At 44.5% G+C, this 25,350-nt stretch overlaps 1 protein-coding gene across 1 annotated transcript in view; it reads left to right on the top strand.

Moving 5' to 3' along the window:
- The first annotated feature begins 1,696 nt into the window (after positions 1–1,696).
- Positions 1,697–25,350, top strand: part of LOC138266668 (pulmonary surfactant-associated protein B-like) — a 56,141-nt gene continuing 32,487 nt past the window's right edge. The window contains exons 1-4 of the mRNA XM_069215473.1: positions 1,697–1,897; positions 5,497–5,642; positions 19,690–19,872; positions 20,470–20,638. Coding sequence (XP_069071574.1) covers positions 1,840–1,897; positions 5,497–5,642; positions 19,690–19,872; positions 20,470–20,638 — 556 coding nt within the window. The 5' untranslated portion in view covers positions 1,697–1,839. The remainder of the gene's footprint in view (positions 1,898–5,496; positions 5,643–19,689; positions 19,873–20,469; positions 20,639–25,350) is intronic.

Below are 25,350 nucleotides of genomic sequence, written 5' to 3'. Positions count from 1 at the left end.
AAACATGTTACTTGCTTCTAACAGAACAGGTACTAACAGGTTACTCAAAATACCACTTTCACAGTGGCTGTGAAAAAGTTGCACATCAAAATAGTGCATCTGAAAGAACTGAAGACGTATGATACAGAAATAGACATTGTCACTGGAAAACGAGTACATTTTATTTTTCTAGAATGTCCTGTGTGGGCCTGTACGTAAATCCATTAGAACTATAGGCTGTAGGCATCTTTTATAAAATCTATTTGCAAGTCACTTTGTTACTATGTAGATCGTTTACTACATACTATTTTTCAATGAGCTGAGTCAGTTAGTTTAGGTGTAAACTATTAAATCAACAATTGTTACAAATTACCAAACTATCTCACCACGATTCATGCTTGTACCCTGCAGCATGCACACACATCTCTGCAACAGAAGCTTGAGGATATTTCAAATATGCAAGCTGCTCTTTAGATACAAATGTCTGCATCAGGTAATTAACCAATGGAGCTATCATATTCAGGCCCCCAATGGGAGCAGCCTGTTAAAGTCCCTAATATTTTCCTGCCATGGAATTATCTTTCCATTAATTCCTGGGCAGTGAAACAACAGACATAAGTCAGCCAAAATCTCCTTGTGAAACACCAAAACCTGTGAACTGGATGGGTCTGTTAACTCCTCATGAAATCAGAATTTCATGGCCACTCCTAATAAGGAATTCAGTAGCCGAAGATTTGTAGACCGGCAGATAGCTGTTACATTAAACTAGGGATGTGAGGAACTGTTGGAATTTCACACCATGGAATTCTGTAGAGTTACATAAAAACTGTGAGATTCAGTGGCCTTCCACCAATGGGTGGAAATCAACACTCGCGCTGCTCATGCTGTGATTTAGCGCCATTATCACGTTTCGTGCTAATGTTAAAAAAATCAGCTGGAGAGACACCAGATGGAGCGCAAAAGCATGCAGCCAATCAAGTTGATTTTGCTGCCGCTCAAGTAGAGAATCTTCTCGAGAAGCAGCCCTCTGACTGCAACCACCCACAAAATCTCATAGTAAGTCCTTCAGGCGTCTAGAAATCCCACCAAGGGATGCCAAATCTCACTCGCGCTCACCAGGAAAGACTCATGAGAGAAAAAATTCCACCACACAGTGAGTGGCGAAATTTGGCCAGAACGTGGCATCACAAGAGAAATGCAGAGTTGCCAAATTCCACTTTCCGCCTGGACCTAATTAAAATACTGAGCTCGCCCCATGGGATCAAAACAGGTGCCCTACAGATAACACAATGACCTAAGCAGCACTCATCTAACACTGCACGCACACAAGCATTCACACACATACTCACCTCAGACTGGTGCATTCATTCCTGTGATTCTCTTTGTACTGAGCACATTCAATGTAACCTGTGAGCATATGACATAGACATTAATCATGAATAGCTAAAGCAGACGGTACTCAGCATCCGGCAAATTTCACTTCTCTCTCCTCTGCAAGTACATTCATCTCTTGAGCTATATTGCTGACAGATTGTACACTGCAGAAACGATGATGGTAGAAGTGCTTAGAAGGGCGAGGACCGTGGTTTGAGGTTCCCCATTCTAACGGCTGAACATGTGTGAAAAGTAACTGATTGGTGAGAAGAAGATCTGCCCCTCTCAGAGCTGAGCTATTAAAGGGCTGAGCATCTCTGCGTCTGACAATGTGTGACAGATCAACAAGGAAACAGAATTCTGACTAAATAATTCAAAGAGAGTAGGGAGTGAAGGGGCTTGAGCCTCCGTATCCGAAACCACCACAGTCAGATCGAACCAGACAGCCCGAGAAGCCTCTTGTACTGTGGGCCAGAAGAGTGGAGAATGGCTGGACCAATGACAGCTCTCCTCATCTTGCCGCTGATGCTACACACTGCCACAGGTAAGAGATGGGAATGCACCTCTGCTTGGTTAGGCGGACTGTGGGGATAGGTGGGGTTCGTGCCCCTGAATATGAGGATATATTCCTGTCACGTGAATGTTCTCATGACATTAGTTACTACCATTCTGGGGCAGGTTTCAACTGTGAAGAGATGGTCTTATCAGGGGAACGCTTTCTTTAAGATGTACATATTTTTCAGGGGGAAATTTAAATTATGCCAGTTTAATTAATGTAATTTCGAGAATTTCACACTATGCCTGTTACACGAAATTCGCAAACTTACACCGTGACAGCAGTCACATATTGATCCCTCTTTATGCAGCAAAAGTTATACCCCGGAGCGCAGGAACAACCTGAACACCAGAACTCAAGTGCCTGTTGTTGGAGGTAATTCTGTTTTGCTTGCTATGTTTTAGTGCAAACTGTAGCCTCATGTTGAGGACACGCTTTGTGTTAAAATGCATGAATATATCTAGATGGGTATAGGGGTCGTGTTTGCCTACCAGCAAATGTTTTTCCCCAAGTCGGTTTCTCACTGAGCCATTGCACCACAGTGCAGTTGCTTGCCCGCATACTATCAGAAGAAATTAGGTAGCCCAATGCTGCCATTTCTCCAAGGAAGTTTCAGTGTGCCCAGTTTTACCCAGCTCTGTCCACCTGCACACACCAGTGTCCCCAGCATCTTATCCAACTGCACAAATGTGGAAGGTATGATCTATCAGATTACATTCTGTAGCACCTATAGGCAGCGTGGCAAAAATACAACTTTAGCTTTAGATCCGTCCCATTGTGGAGGGAGGGAGCATTTTCCAGAAATCAACAGACCAAGTCAGTCCCCCAGGATCCTGCCCTCATTGAGGTCATAGGGGGTGATTCTCACCCTGGCGGGCGGCGGAGGCCGCCCGCCAGAGTTCCCCCCTCCAAAATACCGCTCCGCGGTCGAAAGACCGCTGAGGGTATTTTGGGTTTTGCACTGGGCTGGCGGGCGACCGCCAAAAGGCCGCCCGCCAGCCCAGTGCAAAACGGCCTTCCCACGAGGACGGCGGCTCAGAATTGAGCCGGCGGAGTGGGAAGGTGCGACGGGTGCAGTGGCACCCGTCGCGTATTTCAGTGTCTGCAAAGCAGACACTGAAATACAAAGTGGGGCCCTCTTACGGGGGCCCCTGCAGTGCCCATGCCATTGGCATGGGCACTGCAGGGGCCCCCAGGGGCCCCACGACACCCCATACCGCCATCCTGTTCCTGGCGGCTCTGCCGCTAGGAACAGGATGGCGGTATGAGGTGTCAGAATCCCCATGGCGGCGCAGCGAGCTGCGCCGCCATGGAGGATTCTACAGGGCAGCGGAAAACCGTCGGGAGACCGCCGGTTTTCCCTTTCTGGCCGCGGCTGAACCGCCGCAGTCAGAATACCCTGTGGAGCACCGCCAGCCTTTTGGCGGTGCTCCCTCCAAACCTGGCCCCGGCGGTCCATGACCGCCGGGGTCAGAATGACCCCCATAATGAGCAACTGGGCATTGATTATCTCCACTGACCTACATTGAAGCAGAGGAGTTTTTAGGAGGGAGACACTTAAAATTAAGCCATTTTTGGCTTCACAAATCGGGAGTCTCCTGCCTGAATTGTATCTTGTGGCATGTATGAGTCTCTGTAGAGCAAGTCTCTTCAGTGCAGTATTAGGATGACCAGACATCCTGGATTAGCCCGGACAGTCCTGGTTTTTCAAGGACTATCTCAGCATCATACTTTTTGCAAAAATAAGTACATGTCCCTGTTTTGAGAGTGGGTCAGGTGAGCACACTCATTGCTGTGAAGGGTGACATTCACACCGGCCCTCTCTTTGCACCAGGGCTGCCTGGTCTCATTCACACAGCACAAAAGGATTATGATTTAATGAGGGCTGAATGAGTCTTCTCAGGTGGTGCTTGTGTGCTTATTTATACACAAACCTCTATTGGATGCAAAAAATATATATATATATATATATATATATATAAATATATAGGAGGAGTCAAGTCAACAATTAAAATACATGCACGTGAGAGAATGGTTTCACGGAGAACATTTGAAAAAGGCTTGGTAGCCGAAAGACGTCATGCTGAGTGGAACTGATCCATCTTAGAGAGCAAAATAAATGCAATTTTCAAGCCCGAGGAGTGCTCCGTTTGTGCCTGGTGGAGGGACTTTGTTGTTGGTTCATCTATTTGTGCAGACCACATGCACGCCGGAAGCACCTGTCATTTAAGAGTTTGCAGGCTCGGTTGCCAATTGTTGGAATATATAGAGAGAGAGATTGCTGGTGGTCAGTGCATGTCAATGTCTGTGTATTGGTTTTTGTGCTGGTCACTCCATGCAGCATGCTGGACAAATGTGCACAGGCTCCTAGTCTGAAACAAATCTATTCTCTATACATTCGGCATTGTATCTCCTACTCTCCTTCAGATTGCAACAGTTGCTTGAGTATTCTCTCCTCAAAGCCATGGAAACAAAGAACCTTAATAGAAAGATGAAGTGTAGGAGGTTGTCCTCTGTGGGCAGTGTCAATCCCCTTGCAATTGATAATCTTGCAAAAAGACTTGTATGCAAATAGATATGAGTAACCTGAGTGATGTGTGAAATTATAGCATTTGCAAAGCATAGGCCATACACCCACGTCATAATTAGCATTGTAAAACATGTACTCTTAATGTTTGTGAAACACCTCAAACACACAAGAACCATAAACACAAGGGTCATGTTTTTTCTAAGCCTCCAGCCTGGTCTTGCACAGACTGGGTTAACAAGGGACTATGGGCCTGATTACGACCTTGACAGAGGGAATTACTCCATCACAAACGTGGAGGATATTACAAGTTCCATTATATTCTATGGAACTTGTGATACGGTGGACGGAATATCCGTCACATTTGGGAGAAATTTTCTCCCTAAAGGTCCTAATCAAGCCCTAAGTGTTTGAGAACACAAAGTAGAGAGATCAATGGAAAATTAAAGTGAACCAAGGATGTGTTCTCTAGGAATGCTAATTTGGATTTCTGGAGATTCAGATATTTCAGGGACCCCACAAACTGCTGCCAAAAAGCATAAAGACATAGGAAACTTCATGGGCAAATGAAATAAATGCAAGGATGGCACAGATCAGAGCCTTTCACCCTTACAGCGTGTATGTAATGAAAACACAACATTTACCACTATAGTAAGGTAACCCTGTTTAAAGTAAACTGACCGGTTGGCAAATTTGGTAAGAAAAAGGTTAGCATTTTTTCTACAGATTGTTAGGCAAAAATTTATCGAATAAGAAACCCAATTTTTGGAATTCATACAGATGGGTCCAGTTTTGACCATGCACCACATAACCTCCCCAATAAATTCAGAAATGGACAATGTTTTTCTTTGGAACTTTTAAGGTCTCTTGGAATAGCCTCTGAGATTTAATATGTAATCATATTTATTAAGTCAACATTTTGGATCAAACGCTTTTGGAGTTTCTCGAGGTTTCTTGTCTGGGACAAATAAAAATTGAGTTTGGTTGTAATGTCTCCTGCTTATCTCCAAACCACATCTGTGGATCACTTACTAGTATTCTTGTCTGGGTTTTGGTGCAGCGGTGAGTGATGTGGAGCAGGTTCACCTGGAGATCTCTGAGCTGTGTCTGAAAGGCCCTGAATACTGGTGCCAGAGTGAACAGACAGCCTCATTATGCATGAAAGAAGAGTACTGCATGGAGCTCTTACAGAACGCCCCTGCCGAGGTAAGTCTTTAGAAAAATGATTATCTCCTAGATATTATACTTGTTTTGTCTTAAAAAGGACGCAGAGAAATGGAACAGGGATCTTTTCTGATATTTAGGTTTGGCCTGGAGAAGGCTTGAGCTACAGGTCAGATTTTGTAAAATAATACAAAATAATTATACACAGCAGTGATCCTCTCATCATGGTGACTTACTGTAGAGCACTGTAGGAAAACAGGCACATAGTGGCCTATGCTTCGGGCAGCTGGAATCTGGCACTGGCAAAGGTAACCTCATCCAGCTTAGGCAGCACCATCATAACCATAATTGCAACAAACTCTTCTTTGCAGCAGTCCAGGAACTGACAGCAGAAAACCACACTAAACCCTGACAATTAAAACACACATTTGCACACAATCAGCACATTAACCACATCCACACAACTCAATGAGACAGAGTGCTCCGGAACTTGGATGTTAATATTCTTAAAATCCAATAGTGATGAAATTGTTGTGGATGGAACTTTGTCGTGAGCTCCACTTCTCAGTGAAAAGGGGGAGGGGCGGAGGTACCCAGGTGGAGTTCCTAAGCCACAAGAGGAATAATACATAGCATATGCTCTTCACAGAAACTGAGCATAGATAGGTGTATTTTTTGCCTCACCACTACAAGTTACTCTCATATAGATATGAAATGTTAGGAGTGAAACAGCCTGAGAATAACTTTCATCTACATGGGGAATATTGTATATGGATATGGATTACTATTCTGGCCCCCGGAGACAATAGAAACACACAGTTGGAGAGATTTCACAATTCAAGGTAATTTATAATGCACTATTCAAACAAAACTGTTATGATTAAGAATGACAGTAATTATCATGATCATTTCAGCAGTCATAATACGAAATAGGATGAATATGAGAAATACTTCAAACATTGAGCATTCATGCTATCTTCATTAGATTAGTCTAGTCCCCTACCTAATATTTACATACATATTATCAGGCTTATGGTTATTCCACTGGCAGAATGATTATTAGAATCCCATTACTATTTATTAAGTCCTGAAAGTATCCCCTCGTACCTCAGAAAGCCATTGAGTCTGCAGCTGGACAGCAGTACTTCGGCATCAGCTATGAAAATAATGCCTGAAAATAAAATGGTGATCTTGCACACAGTTAACATTACCATTAAAAAAATAATTTGCTAGACTCCTAGCCTGACGCACAGACAGTAAGGAGTCACTGCTCTCATGTTAGCATACAATCAGGCTTGACTTTTATGTAACATGTACCTATTGCCAGGAAAGCCCTTCCACACATGAGAAATCAATGTAACATTAAATAGCATTCTAGCAAGTGCTACAGGGCAGCATTCCATTCTCCTGCACATTTCCAGCACCATGGTCCTACTCAGGAGCATAACCAACTTCTACTCATGACTGTTTCACCTGATGTCTTAGACTAAGGGCCTGATTTAGACCTTGGCGGAGAGGAATACTCTGTAACAAACATGCTGGATATCCCATCTGCTGTATCATGATCTCATTATATCCCATGGAGATTGTAATATGGTGGACGGGATATCCATCACATTTGTGACGAAGTATTCCATCTGCTGAGATCTAAATCAGTTCCTAAGCTTTTTCTTCATTAATTCCAAAATGTCCAGCGGCCTAACTGCAGAACATCCAAAAGCCATGTGAGTTTCAATGTAATCTGAAAAGTGTAATTTTCTGTTAAATTCAACATTGTTGAAAAAAAAAAGAAACAACTTCTTATTAAACTCTCTCAAGTCCCTACCCATTTAACTCTTGGGTTGTGCAATCACTTGCAAAATAAGTGGCTGAGTGGCACACTGCAAGGCCGCTGTTTCGATGTAAATGGTAACGACTGTCATAAACTCACTTTATTATTATTGTTTTATTGAAGAACAATATAGAAGCATCTTAATATTGCAGAAAAACAACTTATTAGACAAGTTATCCAGATGCTCTTCTTTGTAGTGTCCAAAATATGACCCAACAGGTTATTAATTTAGAGAGCAAGCCCAATTTTGCCTTCTTCATTCTAGCTCTGCCCCTCTTGTCCACCTGCCAGCTTCTAAAAAGTTCTTACTCATTATCCTGAAGACTGAGACTGGCTGATTTTAGATTTTATGACTGTTGTTCTCCTAGCAAGTGGAAGGATTTCTCCCACATTTAGGGGCATATTTATACTTTTTGATGCAAAACTGCACTAACGCAGTTTTGCATCAAAAAGTTTAGCACTGGCTTGCTCCATTGCTGAGCGCCAGTGGGCGCCATATTTATGGAATGGCGCAAGCAGGTGCAAAGGGTGGGCTAGCGTAAAACAAATGCAGTTAGCTGGGTGGGGGTGGCTGCATGGGAGAAGAGGGCTTTGCACAAAAAAATGGCGTTAGGCTGGATAGAGGCAAACAAAATGCCTCTAACCAGCCTACCGTCATTTTCTGACGCAAAACCATCCATGCCACATGACTCCTGTCTTAGATAAGACAGGATTCATGCCCACCACCCCAATGGCTAGCACAGGGGACCCCAAGTTGGGCCCCCGATGGCACTTTAATTTAAAAATAAAAATACTTACCTATACTTATCCTACTTACCTGGGATGGGGTCCCCCATCCGCCGGTGTCCCTCTGGTGTGGTTGGGGGTGTTCTTGGGGCTTGAGGAGGGCACCTGTTGACCCATTCCATGGTGTTTAACCATGGAAATGGGTCCACAGGTCCCCTAACGCCTGGCTGGTCTGGCCCAGGCGTTAAATAATGGTGCAGAGCAAGCTTTGCACCATTATTTATCCCCTCCTCCCACCCATGCGTCATTTTAGCATGGGGGCTATGGGGTCAGTACCACTTTTTAGATGGAAACTCATACCTTGCATCTCATTGACACAAGGTAGGTTCATGCATCTAAAAAATTGTGCAAACTCCATTATTTTGACGTTAGACGGTCTAACATCAAAATATAAATATGGAGTTAGTTTTGCTCTGAATTTGCGTTAAAAAGAAGTACGCAAATTAGTTGCAAAGCAGGTATAAATATGAGACTTAGTGCAACTTTGAAATTTGTGACGTGGCATGTCTACTGCATGTTGGTCTTAGATGGACAAATATTTCATATATAAAAGGAGCCCGAAATGAGCCTCTAAAGCTTGCGGCAGGCTTCTTGATGGTAAAGGTACAGAATGGGTGCTTCTTGACAGTCCTCCCCCACCAGCTGCTTTGATGAAGTGCATTAACATTGCTATATTGATTACAACTTGTTTCAGCAAACGCTAATACCAATTGATAATTCAATTATAATAATACTTTTTTTTAAGACATCCTTTATTGGGTGTTCACTTACTTTTTTTGTTTTTTACACTAACCAGTAAATAACAACGGTCACCATGAACAACAATGTCACTGGGAGAAGTAGCATGAAAATTATACTTGATTTTAACAAAAATGACAAATATATTCTCAAATTAAAAATGTGTAAAACTAAAAAGAGATTGAGAGTTATCAAGCAAATAAAAACAAGTATCTTTGTTGTTGTTGTTTATTTGATATCACTCAGAACCCTTGGGTTAGTCACTGTTACCCATCTATAGTTCTATATGTAATATTTGGCATTCTATTTAGGATCGCAATGAGTTATTGACTCCAAATTCAAATGCAGGTAAATAAAATAATTTTTACTGTTCCCTGCCCAGCTTTAAACTTCCCTTTCCCATGCGTTTTTAACTGTTTGTTTCTTGTTTTATTGTGGGGCACTCATGGAGTTTGGTGTTGCTCCTTTCACCTCCACTTTGCACCTCTTTCATCTGCTTAGTTGTTTTAATTTACTTACCATTTCACTGAAACTCCTTTCTCTGGGCTCCAAAGCAGTGGACATTGAAACACACTACATCAATGGTGAGTACCTTACATAGGACCTTGTATTTTATTTATTTGTGTTAATTGGTGCTACAATACATATTATTTTATGGATTACAATAGGTTTAGTCATTTGTTTGTATACCTAACCTGGGATTTCACACTGTGTCGTTTTTCCCTGTACTTAGTAATTTTTCATGAAAATGGTTTATCCATGGAAATTGTCTTGTAAAAAAATTAGTTATTAGTTGAGGAGGATGTGAGTCGTTCCCAAGTGAAACGTCCCAAAACTCCAGTCAGGTCAAACACAGTTTCAATACTTTAAAGGTGTCCTCAACCATTGTAGCTGTGACAGAGAACAAACAGGTTTAATTCTGAAAATTGTGCAAGAATTTTGCAACACTAAATCAGTCAAAAAGTCTAAACACAACACAATGCAAATCTCACAACCAATTTCTGGGGATTACGAAAAATAAAATAAAAACATAAAAACCACTTAAATACTCTTTTGGGGGCAGTATATATGAATTTTAAAATATTTTTAAGACAAACAGCACAAAAAAGTAAAGTGCCCATCAGAAATCACTGTTCACAGTTGACTGGTTCCAAGGGGCACTCAGGCCGACTGTGATGGAGCCAATCAGGTCAGCTGGCTCAAAGTTTTTACCTTATAAATTGCGCAATGTTACCATGTTTTAAGTGTTAGAGCACATACTCTGGAAAATGAACAGCAGTTCCTTAGTGAACAGAGTTAATGTTGTGTGAGCTAAAAAGCCAAGATCATCAGTCCTCAAAACATAGAGGTGACCACACACAAAGGGGCATGATCTCACACATTTGTATTTTATGGACTTGGTTTTACAAGCTTAGCATTTCTCCAAAATGGAATGTAACCATCCAAGAATTATTGAAGTGGTATTTTCTATTTCAGAGTTTTGTCTCTTTGAGGTAGTTCTGTGAGGTAATTCTGCTTATAGCGACAATCAACCTTGTGGCAGCATTTTTATGACCTTTTATCTTACTTGTTCCATATATAAAAGAGACCAATTGTACTCAGACAAGTTCAGCCCTGCCACGAAGCTGCTAGGTCACACACACTCTGGATGAATCAATCAATCAGTCAATCAATCAACACCAATTTGAACAGCGTGGCTAATCACCAGTGAGAGTATCCAGGTGCTGTGTTCTTGCTCATGTCAGTCGAAAAACCAGATCTTGAGCTCCTTTCTGAATTCAGGAGAGAAAGGATGTTGTTCAGAGGTGCAGGCGAAGGTCGTTCGAGGACATGGCAGCGAGGTAGCAGAAGGAACATCTTCCACTGTGGCTCCACTGGATGAGGGAGTGTGAGTGAGGGCAAGGGAGGAGGAGTGAGGTGTCTGGAGGGTTGGTGGAAATTCAGGTGGTGGTTGATGTATGCTCGTCCTTGGTCATGGAGGGTGTATCAGCATCTTGAATTGACATCTTTTCTGGATGGGGAGCCAGTGGAGGTTCCTGAGGAGGAGTATGAGGTGGGTTCATCTGGAGAGGTCGAGGATGAGTCTGGCAACTGAGTTCTGTATCGTCTGGAGTTTCTTTAGGAGTTGGTTGGTGAGTCCTGCATAGAATGCATTGCTGTCGCCGAGCCGGTGGGTGACTAGGACTTGAGTGACAGCTTTACTGGTGTTGATGTAGAGGCCATGGGTTCTGACAATGTTGGCCAGGGGCGTCATCTACATGTTGAACAGGGTGGGACTGAGGTCTGAGCCTTGAGGGACGTCACTGATGATGCTCTTGGATTCCGAAATGAAGGACGGTAGGTGGATTTTCTTGGTTTGACCTTTGAGGAAGGATGTGATCCATTTCAGGGCTGGAAGAGGCTCGACTGTTAAGTCTGTTTCCAGAGGCGCTGGTTAAGCGCGTAATTACTAAGTGAAGAGTATAAGGTGGATGTTGTTTATGCTGTGTCTAAAAGAGGGAGTTCCCTTCACGGACTAGGTGGTCTCACACACATTATAGTGTCATGCTTCATCACTTGACCACCTAGCCCCACCCAGGTAAGATGATACTACCTGGGCGGACTCAACCTCGTTGTTAAAAGAACTACTGAGGGAGTGCTGAAATTAGAATCTGACTGGATATCTACAGGGATCCGGATGGAGTATAGATAAAATTACCTTACAAGTCACCTAATAAGGTCAGGAATAAATTTAATGTAGGCGTATGTAGGTGAGGCTAAAATCTAAGTGAGGGACTCAGTTGAGATTAATGGCTCACGGAGTCTAAAAATCAGGGACCAACATGTTTCTGCCCACACTAAGAGCTGGAAGTTCTGGGTCATTCCTCAGGGTCATGGAGGGGTGTAAGCATGAAAGCATGCTTGAATGGTAAAGTGAAATAATAGAGGGCCTACCTGAACAATTTGTTCTCTGTTGGTAGGCCTATTAGGAGGGTAAAAACAGCAGTGAGAATTAAGTGTCACTACAAACAACACAGCACACTGGGTGACAAAAAACACTGTCAACGTCATTCGCAAAAACACATGCACAAAGGAAAGCGGCAGGGGAGGACTTACCCTACATATCAAGGCGGATAACCTCTGGTCTTGGAGGAAACGGAGGGAGGGTTTTCCTTATTGTCACACTCTGTTAGGAGAATGGACAATATTGCTAATAAAAACAAAAACTGAAAGAAGACGTTGGTATGAGCTAATAGGCACATGGAAATAATAAGTACAAGCAAATACTGACAGGACCAGGCGTAAAATGTAAAATGAGGTATGAGTCAATAGATTCATATCAGGTGGGAGAAAGATAGCCCCCAGAGGGAAAAAGAGTGTTTCAAAAACACTTACCACTCCAAAAGAAATACCCAGGGGCTGTACCTGTTGTCCGTGTCCCAGCCGCTTGAGTGAGGAGCAAGACGAGCGCTGGGAATTTAAAGGCTGGAGGGAAGCCAATTAGGCAATGATTGAAAATCAAGATCAGCTGGTGCCCGATGGACATTAGAAGTGCGCTGTGACTCTGGGCTATTAATCGAGCCTCCCGAGGAGGGAACTCAAGCACTTACCAATGACGCAATGCATCTGAAGGCACGGGCGTCTGGGAAGAGGATTTCCCAGCTGTCTGAAGTCTACAGGTATGGTTGCCTAGTAACCACAAAACACCAATGACGTGATGCGTCTAAGGGCCACAGGCGTCTGGGAAAGGATTCCCCAGCCATCCGAAGAGGTCTACAGGTGTGGTTGCCTAGCAACCACCAAACATTTCACGGGGTGGGAAGCGCTGCTTGTCAGCGACTCGTCCCGCTCCCTGTGCATGCCGTAGTAGGCAAAGTAAAAGAAAGGAAAAAAGAACGAAGATGAGAGAAAGAAAGAAAGAAAAGGATCAAAAGAGAAAGATGAGGAGAGGCGGGAGGGGAAAAAAGGGAAGGGGAGATAGAAGGAAGGGAGGGGGGAAAGAAGGGGGGTGAAGAAAAGAGGGGGGCTGGAGAGCAAGGGGGTAGAAGAGGAAGGTAGGAGAAAGATGGAGAAGAAGAAAAAGGAAGGGAAAGGAAAAACACAAGGCGTCTGCTGAGGCCTTGGAAAATGCTGCACTAATACAAGGCTGCAGATAATGAACTGGGCAAAGGAGAGTCGGAGGCACATTGTTATCTTAGTGTAGACCATTGGATATTGTCATTTAACGCACAATTGCAAAATTTTAGAAAGATTTACAGAAATTTTCACTAGAAAAGGTACACCCGTACTCAAAGGATGATTATGTTGTTAAATCTCCCCTACCATCAGACACCTCCTCAGGATGATTTTCGAGCTCAGACTCAGAGATGAACTCCAGACAGTCCTCACGCCCAAGACGTGGAAGAAGGGGTACCCCCAGAAATAGATGGATACCCCCATATGCAGGCCCCCAAGCTCCACAAGTAAATGTGCCACCTTCGGGATGGCCGTCCCTTTATGGGCCTCCCAACCAATTTTAACCCCCGATTTACCCGGTACCACTGGTGCCCTGGGCTTACCCAAATGCTCCTTTTTTGGGGAGAGGCACTGGAAGAGCAAGGGGAAGGAAAAAAGGAGTAAGCTGGAACCTAAGAGAGGAACAATCATACAACAAGACTCCCAGCACGAGCAAGACCTAACAAGCAAACCAACTACCATTATCAACCTGAGCAAAAATATATTAAAGGATAATGAGTTGAAAGCTTGGAGAAAGAGCTGGGTTTTGTCCCTACACCAAAGCTTGATATCTTCAAGCTGAGAATAGAACTAGCTGAATTCTTACGAAAGATAAGACTGAAAACCTTCTTTCTAAACCATCCTGAATCTAACACAGGACAGGATATTAATACAGGACTGCATCCTAAATCTAGATTTACTCCCTCGTGCCAACAAATGCCACCGGAAGTGTTGGCCTTTGAGAAGTTGGTAAACCAAAAAATAGATAATCTACGAGAGGATCACACTGAGATATTTCATAATATAAGTATGCAGGAAATTGCAGCCTTAAATGACCTCAATGATGATACCTCTAGAATCGTAAAACCAGCAGACAAAGGAGGTGCCATAGTGATACTGCCAACGGTCATGTATGAGGAGGAGTGTCTATGTTTACTAGGGAATACCCATCACTACAAGAAATTGTATAGAGACCATACACCAGAAATCAAAGACGAAATAGCCTTCTTAACAAATAAAAGCCTAGACAACGGATGGATTACTAAGCACGAGGCCGCCTTCCTGAACCAAGTGAATCCTCAAACACCTTACTTTTATATTCTACCCAAGATACATAAGAACAAACATCTACCACCAGGGAGACCCATAGTATCTGGGATCGGATCAGTTTTGGAACCTCTCTCACAGTTTTGCGACTGGTTCCTGCAACCTTTTGTGCGACGTATCCCAACATATCTAAAAGACACGAAAGATGTCCTGATATTACTAGATTGCCTTGAGTTCGACAAAGATCACAAACACCTGATAACTCTAGACGTTGAGTCCCTATACACTAATATCCCACAGGAAGCAACTCTTGAAGTCATCAGCAACCTCTTGAACAACAGTACTTGGGACTCCATAATACCTCAAGAATTTGCCCTGGACCTCGCACATTTAGCACTCACTAGAAATTTCTTTGAGTTCAATAAGAATTTCTATCTGCAGATACAAGGTACCTCGATGGGTAGCACATTTGCCCCGAGTCTAGCCTGTTTATATGTGGACCATTTCGAGAGAGAGACTGTACTGACTGAAGAAAATCCATACTTTGATAACATTAAGGTATGGAAACGATACATCGATGACATCCTCCTCATTTGGAAGGGCACCAAGGAGGAAGCGACTACTTTTGTGGCATGGCTCAACGCCTTAAATTCTTTCCACAAATTTACATCCATCATGGGTGACCCGGACATTTCTTTCATTGACCTCCTCATTAAAGAAAAAAATGGCTACCTCAAAACTGAAGTGTACCACAAACCAACTGACAGGAACAATATGTTGCAATTCCAAAGTTGTCACCCTCACTCCCTGAAGGAAAACCTACCAGTGGGCCAATTCTTGCACTTGCTACGCAATTGTACAGAACTGACTGAATATAACAAACATGCCAAAAAGCTCACTGACAAATTACGGGCTAAAGGATATCCCACATACCTCTTGAGACGAGACAAAAAACGAGCTCACTCGAGCAATAGAGATACACTGTTGCAACCTTCTATCAGGACCAACAATAAAGACACCATAATTTGTGTGACAACTTTTAATCCTGCATCTAACAAGAACAAAAAGAGAATTAAAGAGGATTGGAATATCTTAACCTCTGGAGGCCTTCACTTCCAACCTCCCCTCAATGGTTTCAAAAGAGCCAAGAGTATCCGGGACATAATCGTCCATACCCAACCAAGGGATAAGCCCCTCAACAAGAGACAAGGAACCTTCTGGGGTCTACAACCGCCCAGAGGCCATGTCCCCTGTGGGAACTGCAGTGTATGGCAGTTCACCAAAAAGACCTCTAAGGTGGAATTGGGTCTGCAGACACCGTGGGAGCTGAGGGATTTTACCAATTGTAATAGCAAGAATGTTATTTACATGGTAAAGTGTCCATGTGGATTCAAGTATATTGGAATGACCACCAGAAGGGTAGGCACTCACATCTGCGAACACAGAAGCACAATCAGATGTAAAAGAGATGCCACTCGATTGACCGAACATTATATCACCAACAACCATAATCCCGACAACATAGATTGGGTCATCATTGATCAGCTAAATCACTCAACGCCGAACTTGAAGCAGAAGTTACTGTTTTATGAACAAAGATGGGTGTGGAGGCTACATACTGACACCATTGGATTAAATGACAATATCCAATGGTCTACACTAAGATAACAACGTGCCTCCGACTTTCCTTTGCCCAGTTCATTATCCGCAGCCTTGTATTCGTGCGGCATTTTCCAAGGCCTCTGCAGACGCCTTGTGTTTTTCCTTTCCCTTCCTTTTTCTTCTTCTCCATCTTTTTCCCACCTTCCTCTTCTACCCCCTTGCTCTCCAGCCCCCCCTTTTTTCTTCAAGCCCCTTCTTTTCCCCCTCCCTTCCTTCTATCTCCCCTTCCCTTTTTCCCCCTCCCCCTCCCTCTCTCCTCGTCTTTCTCTTTTGTTCCTTTTCGTTCTTTCTCTCATCTTCTTTCTTTTTTCCTTTCTTTTACTTTGCCTACTACGGCATGCACAGGGAGCGGGACGAGTCGCTGACAAGCAGCGCTTCCCCCCCTGTGAAATGTTTGGTGGTTGCTAGGCAACCATACCCGTAGACCTCTTCGGACGGCTGGGGAATCCTCTTCCCGGACGCCTGTGCCTTCAGACGCATTGCGTCATTGGTAAGCGCTTGAGTTCTGTCCTCCGGAGGTTCAATTAGTAGCCCCGAGTCACGGCGCACTTCTAATGCTGATCTTGATTTTCAATCATTGCCTAATTGGCTTCCCACCGGCCTTTAAATTCCCAGCGCTCGTCTTGCTCCTCACTCGAGCGGCTGGGACACGGACAACAGGTAGAACCACTGGGTACTTCCTTTGGAGTGGTAAGTGTTTTTGAAACACTCTTTTTCCCTCTGGGGGCTATCTTTCTCCCAGTTGATACGAGTCTATTGACTCATACCTCATTTTACATTTCACGCCTGGTCCTGTCAGTATGGGCTTGTGCTTATTATTTCCATGTGCCTATTAGCTCATACCAACGTCTTCTTTCAGTTTTTGCTTTTTTTAGCAATTCTGTCTATTCTCCTAACAGAGTGTGACAATAAGGGAAACCCTCCCTCTGTTTGCTCTCAGACCAGAGGCTATCTGCCTTGATATGCAGGGTAAGTCCTCCCCTGCCGCTTTCCTTGGTGCATGTGTTTTTGCGAGTGACATTCACAGTGTTTTTTGTCACCCAGTGTGCTGTGTTGTTTGTAGTGGCACTTTATTCTCACCACTGTTTTTACCCTCCTAATAGGCCTACCCACAGAGAACAAATTTTCCAGGTAAGCCCTCTATTATTTCACTTTACAAGTCAAGCATGTTTTGATGCTTACACCCTTAGGGGATCCATGACCCTGACAAATGCCCCCGACCTTCCAGCTCTTAGTGTGGGCAGAAATATGTTGGTCTCTGATTTTTAGACTCCGTGAGCCATTAATCTCAACTGAGTCCCTCACATAGATTTTAGCCTTACCTACATACACCTACATTAAATTTATTCCTGAACTTATTAGGTGACTTGTAAGGTAATTTTATCTATACTCCATCCGGATCCCTGTAGATATCCAGTCAGATTCTAATTCCAGCACTCCCTCTGTAGTTCTTTTAACAACGAGGTTGAGTCCGCCCAGGTAGTATCATCTTACCTGGGTGGGGCTAGGTGGTCAAATGATGAAGCATGACACTATAATGTGGGTGAGACCACCTAGTCCGTAAAGGGAACTCCCTCTTTTAGACACAGTATAAACCACATCCACCTTATACTCTTCTAACCACTTAGTAATTACGTGCTTAACCAGCGCCTCTGGAAACGGGCTTAACAGTCTAGCCTCTTCTAGCCTTACACCCCACACCTTCAGTGGTTGTTTGACTTTCTAGTCTAATCTGGAGCTAGTGTGGGGCTGATCCACTCCCGTTACTCTCTCCTTTGTGTTGTAATAATCCATTTCAGTGCATCTCCCTGGATCCCGATGTGGCGGAGTCTCTTAATAAAGTTGTGGTGGTTTAGAGTGTTGAACGCTGCTGAGAAGTTGAGGGATCAGAGCTGTGGTCTCGCCCAGGTTGAGGAGGATACTGATGTCACAGATAGCAGAGATCAAGGCAGTCTCAAAGCTGTGGTTGGCGTGAAAACCGGTTTGGGAGGTGTCCAGCATGTTGTTACTCTCCGTGTCCAGTGAGTTGATTATTGATGGCTTTCTTGAGGACTTTGGCAGGGAAGGGGAGAAGAGAGATGGGGCGGTAGTTCTTGAGTTCACTCAGGTCAAAGGAGGGTTTTTTGTAGAGAGGGTCTGACATCTGGTGTTTCCATTGGTCATGGAAGGTGGCTGTGTGATTGAGAATGGAGGTAAATTCGCCACTGATTTCCTTGCTCCCAAAGTTCAAGAGGTGGTGGGGCAGGGGTCAGTGGGTGCTCCAGAGTAGATGGGGTTCATGAAGGCTGTTTTGTGTGTGGTGAACTGTTGCCATGTGGTGAGCGGATGGATGTGAGTGGAGTCCATTCGAGTGAGGTGGCTGTAAAGGTTGGTGTGTTGGGGGTTCAAAGTTTTTATAAATGGTGGCTATCTTGTTGTGGCAGTAGTCCCCCAGGTGTTGCAGCGTTCCTATTAAGGCGAGGTTGTGTTCTTGGTGGCTGACGGGCAGGACAACTCTCTGACAATGTTGAAGAGTTCCTTGCTGTGGTTGGAGCTAGGTTTGGTGTGATCCGCCAGGGTACATCTTTTCGTGTCTTTCAGGCATTGATGGTATTTGGTGAATGTTGACTTGAAGGCGGCTTGGTCTGGGAGAGCTTAGCTGGTGTGGTATCATCTTTCTAGGCACTTGCAGCTTTGTTTATTTGTCCTGAGTTCAGGTATACCAGCTGGCTTGGTCTTTGTGAGCTTGATAGGGGTAACTCTGTCGGCACAGCTAGTGATCCAGGCAAAGAAGTCCTTGAGGACCTATTCCAGGTTGGTTGCAGGATGGAATGGGTGTTGTTGAAGGTATGCATCCATTGGGTCTCTCTCACTCTCTGTTCCAGCTGTGCTGGGAGGAGCTTGGGCGCTTGGTGGTAGTGTAAGGGGATCCTGCGATGGTGAAGTGGATGGTGGCGTGTTCAGTACAGATGAGTTTGGTGACATGACTGTACTTGACTCTGTTGCTAGCAGTGAAGATTGGGTCAAGCATGTGTCCTGTGCTGTGTGGAGTTTGTGACCAGGTGAGTGAGACCAATGTTGCTCATGCTTTCCAGAAGATTGGCGATGTTTGTATCTTTGAAGTCATTGTGGTGGAAGTTGAGGTCACTGAGGAAGATGCAGTGCTTGGAGTCGATGGCAAGTGGGGTGATGGATTTGTGAATGGCATTGTAGAAGCTGGGGCGTGGCCTAGGGGTTCTGCAGGTGAGAAAGCATCTTGAGATGAATTTTGGGACAGTGAAAACACTGTTTTGAAGTGTTTATTAGAAATTTCCACCACAATATTTCCCCCTTTTCTCCAAATCGACTAGCCACTTAGAAGTGCTGTCTGGCATGGGTTTCAATTGGCTTTTCCACTGCTTTGTCAGTATTTCAGAGGTACCTATCTGACTTGTGACTGACTCTACCCCCACCCATCTAGCCTCCAAAAAATACAGCCTTGGGATGCCACTGCCTCTTCTCTCTATTACCAGCCTATTAAAGCCACAGGCATGACATATGCCTGACTTGATCCCAGTCCTGGAGGTCTCCGATTGACACCAACGTGACATGATATAACTGATTATGTCCCAAAAAACAGCTCAGCATATACACGACTGTTCCTGCTTGCCCAGCCTTTGAGAGGCGCCCTATGGTCATGTGACTGACTCTACTCTATCCCAGCCCTAAAGGGCTTTCAGTAGCAGCACATCTCCCAGTTTTAATGTAGGCTGGTTCGCCTGGTGGGTTGTGAAATGAACTCCCCTCCCCCTCAGTATTGGGTATGTAGAACGAACTCTTTCTCACTTTTATCATTATTTCTTTCTGCCCCAGGCGCTGATTGGCTCTGGCGCTGGAGAGACTGCTGGAAGTCTGAAGAATCCCTTTGGGGAGAACAAGGAGTGGAGGAGGAAAGACCGATTTAAAAAGCTGCGTGGTGGCTGGGGACTCAAGTGCAAGGCCTGCAAATTCGTATTCAAGTTTTTGAAAAATAATGTAGCTGATGATCAGAGCGATGTGAGTATTACAGCCTGAGGCTGTGTGTGAAGTTCCCTTAAAAATCGCGCTGTTGGAGTGGCAGAAGGTATTCAATTACCAGAGTTATGTAGTCCAGGGGGTGACTAGTTTTGTATTCGTGCAGCATCGTAAAAGGATTTTTGGGGTCTTTAGAAAGACACATTTCAACAGTTTTTGTGAGGGCCGCAAAATATGTCTTAACCAGGGCCCCAAAAATCGTTAAAACAGCACGGGTCCCCTGTGTGTGTGCCCAGCTCTCAAGGTGACTGGCGCAATATTTGTGATCCGATCCTGTCAGCCATACAGCTCTATAGGCTATGGGCATAGGCTCTGTACCCTAACCCCTGGGTTCATACAATCTAAGAAGACAGGCTCCGCTCACCTGCATCAATTCCAGGAGCAGTCCAGTACTAGAGGTGACTGGATTTCTATCCCAGCGCCAGTCTCTTGAGCCGTCCAACCCAATGTCTGTCTCCCTTCACTCAACCGTAGACCCCCTCCGCCTCAGTGTGCAATAAATAACATTTATATTTCACAAATAAACACATGCATGTGATTAAACCCATATTTTTGTTCACTCTCTCGCATCTGCTGCAGGGTGAGATCAGAAGTGCACTGGACAGAGTGTGCCAATCGGTAACATTTCTTCTTAGGTTTCCCTGCAAATGGGTGATTAGGAAATTCAAGGATGCGATTATAGACGCTTTCGAGGGGCACCTGGACCCAGCAACGTTTTGTGCCAACGTGAAAATGTGCAGCAAACAAGGTGAGGATCATTCAGGAGCCTTGGAAGTGATTCTTCTTCAGGAGTCACAGGTGGTGTACATGAAACATTGACCAGTTCAGTGGTGCTACAAGCTGATGTCTCTGAAGCAACAGGTGCCTATGTTCTTCTGCTCAGTTTATAATTGTTAACAGCAACTTAAGGATGATGACAACAGTAGGCGTAGTGTGTACAAATATCTACTCAGTTGTATTAAGTGCAAAACCTCTGGGTTCTGATGAACCAAACAAGCCACTCTACCTTCGGCCATGTGGTTTATGCAGGGTTTTAAGTGGGATTTAAAAAGTAGGCTGTCTCTATATGCATGGCTTATACATGTAAAGAAAAGTTCTATGATTCTCATAGTGTGCCTCTCTGAGCCTTCAGTTATTGCATCCAGATATATATCACAAAGCCTGACATACACCTAAAACCTGCTAGGGCCATTGGCTTTCCCAACGGTTGACAACTATAAATTAAATGAGCAACACAATGATTTTGTTTTAAATAATTGACACTTAAAATGTTACAATTCTGTAATTGTGAGTGTGAATTAAACATTACTGAGGCCTGTGGAAGGGGTAGTGGTCTTGGGACTGTATAAGTCACTCCTATTATGTTCACTCATGTTAGACATGTACGCCATATTTGTCTCCATATTTCGTCCATCCGCATATCTTTCACCTCGTCTCTTTCTTCTCTTCTGAATGCACTTTCTCACATCTCCTTCACTTCAGCACTCTCCAAACACAAAGTGCACATCCACTCACCTGTAAGCATTACATTTTCTTTTATTTTCCGTATATTTTCACTTAGTCAATATTTTGACAACTGTGTATCTCCTTCGCACACGCATGCACAATATTACAATTGCAACTGAAATATGTGACCATTTCTCTATGCATTCTGCAGAGGCCAAGAATTACATTACCATGTATTCCAAACACCTTTATGACCCACTGACAGGCGCAGGAAGAAACTCTCACTGCAATAAGCCTCAAATCACGAGCTCTCAGTCGTGGCCCATTATATACACCTAGATGTAGCTCAGTTCAAAGAGTGATATACTGCACAAAAAAATATAAACAGGACTAAATCACTGACAAATATTACTCCATCATTTTTACCATTCATTATTCAGAAATCGATCAGTATTTTTGCCAGTGAAGTTAAGGATATGGATATAGGTCTTGATAAGGACCCGTTTCAATGTCAGTCTTTAATTACTACCGGGTTCGAGATCCGGAAGAACCGGCTCATTTTAAGCCCTGGGTCCATGTCACCAGTTCCCCTTAATGGCTATATTGGACCATATGACAAGGTTAGCCATTGTGCTGGTTTTCTGTCTCTGTGGACAACACTCCCAATCCATCACCTAATGTACTGTGTTATCTCAATACTGTACCGCACTCCATTGCTTTGTGCGCATAAAACGCGCCACATGCAAACACATAGAGAATACATAGAGGGCAGAGTGGTTCTATAGCGCCATCTTGTGCTTCTGACACAATCATAAACCTGTCTCACCCGAACCCAAAGATCACCATACAGGGTATTAGCATGCATAAGGCCCATCTCCACCGCATATGGTTAACAATTCCTCCTCTTCCCTTCAAATGTTCATAGCTGTGTTGATTAGATGCTTGGAACACTTCTCATTTGCCCCAGAACTTGTACATTTAAAGACTGTGACATCTTTTGAATCTTATTCTAGAAGCTATTAATATCATTCCTATACATTTCCAGGGTTTTCAAAGTACATCATGGCCACTTGCCACCTTCAATTTGTTATGACACTCAAAACGCTCTGTGGCCTCACCAGTGCTGTATATATTTTCTCCAAGTAGATGCACATTTCCACCTCAGTTCAGCTGCCCTGCCAGTTTATTTTCTTTGTGTGTCTTTGACTTGTCCTATCATATTCAAATAGTGAGTTGGACTAATTAAATGCAGTCAAATTCACACGGGCGGACCAGGGTCCGATTGACCTATGGCGCACACTGGAAGTACCCAAAGTCCGACATGTCACTGTGTTGGTCGGTTCTGGGTTGTTTGTGGGCTTGTTTTATAGCCTGGTGTGCCAGTTTTTACCGTTGAGTGCTCTGATACTACCATAAACACAGCTGTTAGTTAGAGGTATTTCAAGTAACTATAAGCGTGCCCTAAGGTAATTGTAACTGTAACTTGCACCCTCACCGTGTACAATTTTCTCATCAATAATGTTAATGCAAATGCTACAGTGACATTATCAATGGTGTCATAGAAGATGTCATGAGTGATGTAATATCTGGGGTAATTAGCAGTGCATGGCAAGAGTGCGAGTTATAGTTACCTTAGGCAAAGAATTATAGTTACTTGAAATAACTTTATCTATAACAGCTGAATTTCTATGGTTTTGTGCATGTAAAATCTGAACCTAACTATAACACCCCTGCAACATTTGATTTTTTGGTGACTGTCCGTGTTTTTTAAAATTCTATTTCTAACTATAACGTCCCTGTAAAGTTTGTTATTTTCAGTGAATTTGTAGGATTTTTTTTTAACAATGAGTAAGGTGCCCATCGTAATGCACTGTGGGGGTGGGAGGCTGGACGCAAAGCCTTGGGTGCTGCCCCCACCCAAGCTTGCTGCTTCTGCTCCCCTCCTCCGTGCCAACCATTGTCCAAGTCCATGCTCCTGCTCCCTCATTACAGCCCTGTGTGGTGGTTGTTCTGCCACAGGCCTTCCCGTCTGCCCTGAACAATTAGCTTGTCACTCCATCCGCTTCCTACCTACCCTCTGTTGTCCGAGTCCATGCACCAGCCCTCTTCCTTCTGCCCTGTATGGTCTGATGTGCTGCCACTGCCCTCCATTTAGCTTGATATCCCTGCCCACTCCTCCTGCCCTCAGTTGCCCAATTCAATGCTTCTTTATTGCTCTCCTTCTTAGCCTCTGTGCTTAGCTTGCTGTCCCTATCCTCCTTCCCCCTGCCATCCGATGTATGTGTGCATGCCCCTGCTCCCTCCTTTTTGCACACCATTGTCCATCGGTCTGCCACTGCCCCTCCTATCTACTCTGAGTGTTGTGTTGAGCTGCCACTGCCCAGCCATCTGACCGGTCCCTCCCACCTCCACCCTGCCTGTCTGAGTTCCATGCCACTACCCCCTCCCTCCTGGCCTGCATGGTTCATTCTGCTGCCACTCCCATTCTTCCCTCCCTGCTCAGTTGTGCTGCAACTGCCCCTCCTGCCTGCCCTGCGTGGTCTGTCGTGAAGCCACTTCCCCTGCCCTCTCTTGTCTGTATCCAGTCCCTACCTCTCCCTTTTGTCCTCCATGGCCCTTTTATGCATGCTCCCGCCCCCTCTCTCTTGCTCACCTTGGCCCTTGCTGCCACCAACCCTCCCGCCTGCAATGCATAGTCTTTTGTGCTGCCACAGCTCCTCCCACCTGCCGCTTGTGTAGCCAACTTGCTGCCCTTGCCCCCTGCCACCTCCCCTCTGTTGTTTGTGTGTAGAGCATTACAGTATAACTGTTGCCCTCCATGGTGTGTTGTGCTTCCAGTGCCTATGTTGCCTGCCCTTCATGGTCAGCTTTCTGCTCCTGCCCTACCTCCTGCCCTCCATTTTCTATGTGCAGGCCTGTATCCCCTCCAACCTGCTCTGTCTGTTGTCGTACCCCTGCCCTTCATGGTCTGTTACTCTGCAGCTGTCCCTCCTATCTGTCCGATATGGGCTGCCTGATGCACTTGCCTCTTTCCCCTCTGTTCTCTGTTGTCCATATGCACGGCCCTGCCCCCCTCCCTATTGCTTTCAATGGTCTGTTGTGCTGCACTGCCGTCCCACTTGCCCTGTGTGGTGTATTGTGCTGCTGCAACCCCTGACACCTGCCCTGCAAGGCCAGTTTGGTGCCCCTGCCCATCTCCCTTCTGCCCCCTGTTATCCAAGGCCTACCCCTTTCCTCCTGCCCTCCAAGAACCAATGTACCATACTTGCCAACATTCTGAACTTGGTGAGAGGGAGATTTTGAAAAAGAAACCTGGGGACCTGCTTTTCCCTATTAACTTACGTAGAGAAAGAGAACATTTTAGGTAGGAGACAGATCAAATAAAGTCCTTTTGGGTTTAAAAACATTGTGAGTCTCCTGCCTGAATCAGGTCTTTTGGCATCTAGGGCTGTACTACCATTGCCTCTCCCTTCTGCCCTCAATGATCTGTTATATTGCCACAGCCTCTCCTGCCTAGCCTGCATGGTTGGTTGGTTTGTTGCCCCTGCCCACCCTTCCTGCTGCCCTCCACGATGCGTTGTGGTGCCACTGCCCCTCCTGCCTGCCCATCATGGTCAACTTGTTGCCTCTGCACCCTCCTCTCTGCCCTCAATTCTCCGAGTCCGTGCCCCTGACCTCTGCCACAGCACAGTATTCTAATGAACAACTAGATTGCTAACATCGTATATTTATTACGAAAGTGTGGCACGCCTGGCGTCATCTTGATGTAATCAAAATTGTAATTCCTAAAACATTTCCTTTCTAAATTATAAAAATTAGAGGGTCTTATTTTGATAGAATTATGAAAAAATAAAATGAGGACATATTGTCTGAGTTGCCAAATACTGACAAAGCATTTTCTTAATTAGTTGCTGTATTTATGGTTTTTTATCCAGTTGATCACGTTATTATATGTTTCACTCAGGGGAGAGGTTATGGTGTTATGGTCAGAGCTGCAGACTTTGCTTCTGGGGG

This window comes from Pleurodeles waltl, chromosome 11 (assembly GCF_031143425.1).
Source record: "Pleurodeles waltl isolate 20211129_DDA chromosome 11, aPleWal1.hap1.20221129, whole genome shotgun sequence".
Taxonomy (NCBI): Eukaryota; Metazoa; Chordata; class Amphibia; order Caudata; family Salamandridae; genus Pleurodeles; species Pleurodeles waltl.
The sequence above is the reverse complement of the archived record's forward strand: the minus strand, read 5'-3'. Positions and strand labels throughout refer to the sequence as shown.